Genomic DNA, 9,432 nt, shown 5'->3' with positions numbered 1-9,432 from the left:
TTACGATATTCAGCTGGCTCCAAATTTCAAGCTTTAAAAATTATGACAAGTACAATTACCGACATTATCCCTTTACAGCAAGTTTAAAATAGCATTATTTAGAAAATATAACAGAGAATGTCAGATTAATTTTATTTTACGGTATGTTTATTTAAATAACAATAAAATAAATAAATTAATCCAAATTTTAATAAATATATAAATATCATTCTGCATTTTATCTCAACACAATATGACATTCATAATCATTCATGTTAAATCTGTAATCAATGCCGTAAACTTATAAATAAATTAGGTTTCTCTGACGTTTACAATTCAATATTAATAAATTAATAAAGTAGTACATAGTTAAAATAAAAAAGCAATGCTATAGCACAAATACAGTATGGTTACAGTTGGTATATTTCTCTGGTGTGTAAAACTCGGAATTATAATTTCATTTTATTGAAACACAGATTTAATCTTTCAAGTCTGCTTCATCCACTCTGATGTACATACTAAACGCCATCAGGTCCAGCCAAACCATTCCGAATTTCCTCTCATCAAATACAACGAAGTGAGCGTCACTGAAGGATGGGTTCTTAAACCCATGTCCGGCGATTTGTCCTTTGGCACGACATCTGTAATATACAAAAAATAAATTGAACGAAATGTTCGTATTAGCTATTGGTTAAATAAGGTATTTTTAAATGTATGATTTATTTTTCTCTCCGATTGGTCATCAATACCTACCTGAAAATACAGAATTTCGGAATGTCCGAAATATCGCGGTCGGAGAAGTGTTCCGGAATTCGAAAGGGTTGTCTGACCGCGGGCCCCGACTGCTCAGTCACATGATGTTCCGGGACAGTCCCCAGAGTGTCCAGACTTTCTTGCTGCTCGATTGTCAACACAAGCGGGGAGGTCAGGTTAGCGTAAACGCTCACTTTTGTTGCTGGGACATTTGGATCACCCTGTAGTAATCATGAAATTGGTTTCTGAATATATTGATAATAAATCCTAAATGGTTAAACTTTTTGTTTGACTTAACGATATCCAAAACGTATCGTTTATAAATGAAAAATGACGTCACAATGTACTGGCAAGAAATGGTACTCGGCGAAAACTGGTCGCACGCCAGTATAATTTTCAAACATACTCGATAACGTTTTATTCAAAACAATATACACGTAAACTACCCTTATTTCGCAAAATTTTACTTTTGACCCTTGTCGATGACCTTGAACATTCGCAAACACGCTTACTCGTGAACCACAGTAGACCGAGGGTGCATGGACTTCAGAAAACGGATGTAGAAACTGATAACAAGAAATATGCTGCCAATGTGAAAGCAAACCGGGTTTTCTTTTGAGTAAACAGTATTTGTCAACCCTGAATTGATAAATATGACAAAAAATGACTAAGTTGAATAGCTGGTATTTTTCGCAAAAATTATCAAAAATCAAAACCCAATTAATATGCACATCTCTGATATATGTACAGTTGCTCTGCAAAACTTAAAAACTGTAGAAGAAGTAGTCCGTACAATGGTGGTACCCTACATGCAATATTATGCCAAAAAATGACTAAGTTCATCACCTAGTTTTTTTTTTTAATTATCAAAAATCAAATCCAAGTAATATGCACATCGCTGATAAATGTAAAATTTGAAAACAAAAAACTTCTTATCTTGTAAAATGTAGAAAAAGTTATCCGTACAGTGGTACCCTTTTGGCAGCCGCCCGCCCAACCGTCCGTCCGCCATTTTCACCATTTCAATAAATGGATTTTTCCACTGGAAAATCCGGTTAAAAACGACAATAACTTGTTACTTTTTTGGATTTATTATCGCTTATTTGATATGTTGAACGAAGTGCAGCCGGGGTCTACAAAATGATGTTGACGTTATATACTCTGTATTAACGATACGCGTGTTCGATGTGCTCGCGAAGTAATTAAGGAAGTGATATTTGTGCAATATAATACAAACCCCTTGGATATTCATTCAAAGAATAAAATCTAACGGTATTTCATTTTTATTTTTTGGAGGTTCTTTTAGATCCTTTTAAAACATATCACTACGAAGTATAGTTCTTGCATTTAGAAGTCCGTGCAACCTGAATGTCTCGATCGAAAAGCAATCAACCATAACTTTCTTGACAGCATATATATACCCCAGTAGCAGTTGAAAAGCCATCAACCTAATATGGCGACCAAAGATTTTTATGAATCATGTCAGCTTTAATTGATCAAGACGGGCATCTCTTACCGTAATCTTTGTGACCGTGACCTCCGTCAAGTCGTCGTTGTAGTCCAGACTCAGTATCTCGATACCGTGGGCACTGTATGTACCTTTGAACAGTCCGGGTTGGATAGGAACGTTAACTCTGTCTTTACTTGGGAGCTCCAAGGGAGACCACCGATATTCATGCCTGGAATACATGTATAAAAGATGGAGGGGTACTACTGTGGAGAGTGTAAATTGTTATGTTTTTTTTAAATCTTTTTAAATATCACTTTTAAAAAACCTTTATGTCAAAATTGAATTTTTTTTTTTGTATTTAAGTATACATGTTTTGAATAATTTATCTAAATCTTTTAATTGATTAAAGTTTGAGTAAATTTAAAATCACCTTGAGGTCATATAGGCCACACATCTCCTGAGAAAACAATTTAAATATAAGCCGGCGTTTTGGTCAGATTCCAATTCCTCATAAAGCCATCTCCTTAATACTGATTGGTTGTTCAGATCCTAAATAAGTTATCATAATTAGGATAGCGCAATAATACATATAATTTATATCGTTTTATTTTTATTGTTTACTAAATAGAAATATTGGTTCATGGAATTTTTTTTTGGGGGGGGGGGGGGGGGGGGTTCGGAAAAAAGACGTTTTTTACAGTGTGATGAGGTTATGCTGGTTCATATACTATAGTGGGAACGAATTGCATTTACATGTAATATGCTACGAAATTCGTCATATATTACACCCGATCAAATTTCATATTACCTCGTAAATCAAAATTTATTATTGACAATACTAGGTTATTTTTGCTTACAAGTTTGTCTGTTTGTAAGCTATGAAATATATGACTATGAATGAATAAATATAATGTATGCTTTTAGTTTTGTGTGTAAAAACAGACTATTGAAAACAATATCAAAATACGTTTTCTTACCTCAACATGAAGGATATAATTTTTGTCTGTAACTTTATATTCTAGAACTCTTCCTTTCTGCAAATCATAAACAGACTTTCATAAACACAAAAATGGTTTTGGTTATATCTGTTTAAAGCGTCACTCATCTAATGTTTAATATAATAAAAATAATGTTACAAACAATTTTCTGCTTATACATGAATGTATAATTATACAAGTTTCATCGGTAACACATTATTTCTTGTTGATATAGTGAGAAACTGTGATAAATAATGGTGAATTTACCCTTTCGTCTTGCTCCACATGAAGTAAACATGGCCGTTGTACATCTTTTCCTTCTTCGCTATCCTCTTCTTCTGGAAAATTATGTACAGAAACAATCTGTACAGTTTCTGATGACGTCATTGATATGGTGGAACATGTCCTTCTTCCGTAGGGGTCTATCTACACGTGAACTAGCTGGAGCCAGTACTTCCAGTCCTTTGATGCATCCTTTGTCATACTGTAATACAGGATCTTTAGGACTACATTTTTCCTTATTTATTGGCTCTCTCTCTCTCTCTCTCTCTCTCTCTCTCTCTCTCTCTCTCTCTCTCTCTCTGTGTGTGAGGTGGTCGAATTTTGTATCTCTCACAGAAGACCCAAACGCAGTGAAATACGAGTTTTCATGAATGTTGCTCTGGGTCTCGAAATGTTTTTTTATGTATCATAATTATTATGATATATATAATATATAATTCGAATACATCAAAATAATACTGTATACAGGGAAATATTTGCCCCCGTTTTATTTTCGCTCCTTTTGTCCTCGTTGTCAGAGGGCGAATTTAAATAATATCTCTGTTAACACAACTGTGTCTGGACGAATTCAAGACGGGATGAAACCGTTTGCAAGTGTAAAGGGGCGAAAATTACACAGGGCGAAAATGACGAAAGCCACTAACATTTGTCCCCCACAAACATTCCACAGAAACAGCTTACACACGGACCTATTAATCAATCGATCATACCTTGATTTGCAGTAAGCCTCCATAATATTGGAAATCTCTTCGCCATAAGCCCACTAAATCGCCGTACCGCCGTAGAACTGGATTCAATAATAAGAAAAGAGTCTGACATGATTTTCTCTGTTTTAAATGATTAAAGGACGAATGTCTAGTGTGGTTTGATTACTGTAGGAATACCTTTGCTGTACAAGGTGCGGTAATTCACATTCCAACCATCTATGGATTTGAAGTTATATTCTGCAAAAGTCAAGGTTAAAAAATCACTCTTGCCTCCAATACATGCATGCGTAAACAAATAATTTACGTATTTTCGTTTGAAAAAACCCCCCAAAATTAATGAAGATTATTTGACCGATCAAGGGCTGACAAAAATCCTATTGCCCGACGCCCGGGGCTATTGATTTTTTCGATCGGGCAAATAAAAAATCGGTATGGACTTGCCCGTGGGCAGGTGACTTTTTAAGCTTCCGTATATGTACTAAATGAAAGTACCGTTTTTTGCATATATAATATAGTACGCGCTTTTTTCTAGAATATTTTTTACGATCTACGAGTGCTTAAATTATACAACTGGAAAGGATTTTGACATGTTACCTTTTCCAGGTGCAGCACGGGCTATCATAATGAAATGAAATTCTTACTAGTGTTCTTTAGTACTACTGTTCTTGTGTTTGTTTATCGTAAATGTTTAAAACTAATTTAATTTTTGTTAAAGCATTTAATTGCAAAAACTGTTCTTGATTATAATCTGTAAATGACAATGACAATGAACTTTATTCTCATATCTGAATTTACAGTGTAGAGAAAATACTTATGTACAGTATGTACAAACTAAAATATGTGTAATAGATGAAAATCAATTGTAATTAGATATAAATACATGTACTTAAAAAATGGCAATTTAACATCAATTTGAGCTGTTTATTCTATGTTCAACTTCTTTGAGCTGTGCTCATCGTCTCCATAAATGATGTTAAAAATAGATATGTGCCTGTTATCACTCGCCAATCGTAATCATAGCCTAGAACTTTTGAAAATTTCAAAAATTTGGGTTAATATGTTTAGTTATTTTAAACAATTTGTTAAAATTAAACCACTCACCGAAGATTCATTTCACCTTTATTTTTAACACCTTTGTGGCATTATAGAAACCATGGTTTCGTACACGTGTGTGCTTGTCACCTGTTATCTCGAACATCACCTAAGGTGTAAGAAATGATCAAAACACACAAAACTGTTTATAAAATGTTTGTGTTTTTTTTAACCTTTACAACAAATCCAACTAAATATAAATGTGTAAAGAATGGATTTTTTCAAACACATTCTCGAGAAAGCCAAGAGAAACTGATGTTTAATCCAAACTAGACATACATTCTTCAAGAGTACTCAAAGGTGAAAAAAAAACACTGTACGGTTTGTGTATTGTTTATTTTATAATCACAATAAAGAATTTGGTAGGGCTAGTAGATATTGGGGTAGGGCAAGTACATTTTGTCTAGCCACTTGTCCGAAGGCTTAAAAATGTATTTGTCAGCCCCTGGTGTGCCCGATAAAAAATCAATTAGATGTAAATTTCTCCTTTAAATTTGTATTAATTATTGTCCGTTTTGTCCGCCATACATACACAAGAAAGAAAATAGACGTACCTTGTTTACATTTCCTTTGCCATATACTGTCAACATAAACCACCTCCCTAAGTGTCTTACAAGATATACACACATTTGGTAAATCTCTGCCAGGAACATAATCCAGAATCCGACTGAGAAGTTCTGGGGGCAATGACAGAATGTCTGTCATACTGCACTGCCGGTTTCATAATAGTCTTGTTTGAGGAAAGAGAGACAACTCTTATAAATCCCGGCCGTGTTTTGCCAAGAAAGAATCAAAGTATCGAAAAGACTCAAAGCCGAGTATGTACACAAACGAGAGAAAGTGTTAGCGTATAGGTTGATCGTATTTCTTGTCCAGTCAAGAAATGATATGTCCGATTTGGTGTTGAACAATAATTTATCAGAAAATGATAAGTCCGGTTTGGTGTTGAACAATAATTTATCAAAGCGTGATCGTATAGTTTTTACAAAGCAAATTCCAGACTATAACTACAAATTCAAATCTCAACCTCCCTGACTGCACATTCTAAACATCTGACTACCTGGCCGTTTTCAGTTTCTACCCAGCATCTAATCACATGGGCTTATAAATGTTCATGTACAAAAAGAGAAAAATAATTCAGAAAAGTTCTGTCCAGCTGGTTATATAATCACAAATAATAACATTATCATTATAAAGCACTCAACACTTCACACTGAGCATGATTTCTATATTATTTAAACTATAGTGACATTATAGCTCTGTGGCTATTATCGTTTGAGTCACATGCATAGCCAACGTTCTGTTTGACCAAAACAAATGAACTACTCATCATAGCTCAATGTTAATTATATGGTTGTCGAGCCGCTGAACATAATTACTTTAATTTCAGTATCCCAATTCTAAATTTAAACTGGTGATAATTTCAGAAAATATAATATATGATTAGATTCCGTACAGCGAATTATGGTTTATCTTCTTTTTATAATACATTGATGCATCTACATGTGGATTAAAATATACAGCCAAGCAAGCTATCTGGTTAAAAAGTTAGTTTTGTTTTATTAAGTTAAACTATATGTAACTTCAGAAACCAGCAAAATAGGCCAACTTAATTTCCCCAATATGCTAGCAAATGGTACATATGTATACATAAATGCAAATTTGATTTATAAAATAATTATTGTTTTTTTAAAGAATCAAATTTGCATTTATGTATACATATGTACCCTTTGTTATGGATTATCAACTGCGTCTAAGCCAATCAGATTTCAGTATTTAACATGAAAGTATAATAAAAATATTTACGATGCTTGTGGTTTTCAAATACTTGGTCTGAACAAAGTGAAGTAAATGTAAAATGGATTTCTGCAATTGTAAAACAAAGGTTAAAAGACCATTATATCCAAAAATGGTCTAGTGAAATTAATGACTCATCAAAAGGGCAAATTTACAAGATTTTTAAGAAAAATTTTAGTTGTGAAAATTACATTAAAATATTGCCACATAAGCTCAGAAAGATTTTTATGAAATTTAGAACCTCAAACCACCATCACCCAGTTGAGACAGAGAGATGGTACAATTTTTCCTTTAAACCAAAGAGTATGTAAACTCTGTAATTCAGGTCAAATTGCTGACGAATTCCATCATATTCTTGAATGTAAAGAGCTATTGACATTAAGACATAAATATCTTGATGATAAATACTGTTCAGCGGCAAATACTATTAAAGTAGTCCGAGTATCGCACTACGTCATAATACGGATTTTACAATATTGGTTCGACTTTTTACAAAGCGTTTTTGATACCCGGTATTGATTTTGCTCTACATCGCTGTTGTAAACAATGGCAATAATAAGCAATTAGAACGGTAATATATGTATTCTATGAGAGATAGAAATGATTAATGCTGAGAAACTCGATTCTGTTAAAGTAAAATGAAAAACGAAGTTTCTGATTAACCAGGATCTCAGGTATGCTAATATCTTCTTTGTTTTGACCCCCCCCCCCCCCCCCCGCCCCCGAATTTTTCTTTTTCTTTTACTAAAACCGGTTTTAATTTAGAGACAGAAGCTATTTCGAATTTAATCAATCGTCAATTAATTAATGTTTAAATGATATCTAACATTGTTGACAGATCAGGGCAGAAAACTGTAGCAACATATGATTTTTACGGATTTTTTCGTCAGGGTCTACTTGGTTTAGAGCTTATAGCGTGAAAAGTAATCCGTCAACATATAATTTATTTTACCAAATCTTTTTTCTAAGATGTCAATCTATAGAATAAACACCATGAATTTAAGTTTGAGTCCATAAAATAGTAAAAAAATTACCAAACGCGATACTAGCATTGCATTTTTTGTATTCTATTGTGATACATCAGGTCCATAAAGCGTACTTACTTACAAAAATTTGCGCAAAATTATTGATAACATATGGCTTAAATAAATATTTATACTCTATTTTGCATGTTCAGTTCTAATTTTCCCAAAATTGGTAATTATTTTTAGGAAAAACGGACGTCTGGCAAATTTCATAATTGTCAATAATTTTCGCAAGGGGGTACACCCGTCTGAGAGGTGATAACAAACAAACTAGCATGTAAACATACATATTTTCTTTTGTATATGTATTTCTAGAATGTATATTTATCATTTAAAGCTAAGCTTTTTGTGATTGAGCCCATTTAGTGCCGAGTAAAGGACTACCTCAAGTTCTGTGAAATTATGTCTGGTACAAATGTTACAAATCTGAAAAAAATTATGTTATTTTATTATCAAAATATACAGTCTGATATAATAGTCTGTCCTCCATTACTAAACTTTTCCCTACTTTCATTGTATATACGGTATTTTCATGCTCAATTATTATTATTTATTATTTATATACTACTTATCTATTCATTTATAAAATGTACCTCTGACTTTTGAACTATATATAATGGTTGACCTCATGTACCATTTCATGGTTTGAGCGAATAAACTGAATTAAATTGACATGTAACATAGTTCAGGTTAAGTCGAAGTCATATGCCTGTGTGGAAGATAGAGATTGGATTGTGGGTGATGTTATAGAATTCATGAAGTATAAAGTACTACGTGGATGTAGTGGTTACATTCACAGGCACTTGTTTCTGAGAAAAAAATTTACCCTATAGTATAATAATAACACAAATTTTTCTCAGAAACAAGTGCCTGTGGTTACATAGTATTGCGAGCAGCATAACTACGTACATTTGTCTTTGCCTTAAAATGTGGGGGGGGGGGGGGGTTTAACTCGGGCGAACGCAGTACGAGGGAAAAATGGAATAGCCGAGTAATCGATCAAATTGAAGGGAATTGACTCAAGTCCTTGTTGGGGGAAGGGGGTATGGAACATCTTTACACAGAATTTTTTATGGATAAAGGATAGAAATCTTTGTGGGGAACTAGACTTTGACCCGTGCGTGCACGGGTTGACATGGCATATTATGTTGTGCTTTAACGAAATAGAGACATCAAATTTGCACACCATGGTGACATTCAGAATTCTCGGAATTTTTCATATTACACGCACTGAGTTAGAGTTATCTCCCGTATTTTCTTTCATGAACAGAATTTATAGCAAATGTTTAATGAACATTTACACGTGTTTGTATTATCGTTTTTAAAGCGCTAAGCATAGCTCAGCGCTTTATTGGCGTTAGACTTCTACT

The 9,432-nt window shown here is 33.5% G+C and overlaps 1 protein-coding gene across 1 annotated transcript; it reads right to left on the bottom strand.

The window, feature by feature from the left end:
• Positions 1-171: 171 nt before the first annotated feature.
• LOC105332865 (F-box only protein 31) lies at positions 172-5,999 on the bottom strand. Its single transcript, XM_011435588.4, has 9 exons — positions 5,795-5,999; positions 4,326-4,385; positions 4,152-4,228; positions 3,427-3,643; positions 3,160-3,216; positions 2,613-2,731; positions 2,249-2,411; positions 733-953; positions 172-620 (listed from the first exon to the last, which is right to left on the bottom strand). Exons 4-9 carry the CDS (start codon positions 3,544-3,546, stop codon positions 458-460), a joined length of 843 nt encoding a protein of 280 aa, XP_011433890.3. The 5' UTR covers positions 3,547-3,643; positions 4,152-4,228; positions 4,326-4,385; positions 5,795-5,999; the 3' UTR covers positions 172-457.
• Positions 6,000-9,432: the final 3,433 nt, after the last annotated feature.

The sequence above is a fragment of the Magallana gigas genome, chromosome 3 (genome assembly GCF_963853765.1).
Source record: "Magallana gigas chromosome 3, xbMagGiga1.1, whole genome shotgun sequence".
NCBI lineage: Eukaryota > Metazoa > Mollusca > Bivalvia > Ostreida > Ostreidae > Magallana > Magallana gigas.
Note: the sequence above shows the minus strand (reverse complement) of the source record. Positions and strands in the feature narration are given on the sequence as shown.

Coding starts and splice junctions, on each gene's coding strand:
- LOC105332865 (XM_011435588.4), bottom strand. CDS start 3,546: ATGACGTCATCAGAAACTGTACAGATTGTTTCTGTACATAATTTTCCA. Junction 3,217..3,426: donor ATGTGGAGCAAGACGAAAGG/GTAAATTCACCA, acceptor TATGATTTGCAG/AAAGGAAGAGTTCTAGAATA. Junction 621..732: donor CCGAAATTCTGTATTTTCAG/GTAGGTATTGAT, acceptor TGTATATTACAG/ATGTCGTGCCAAAGGACAAA.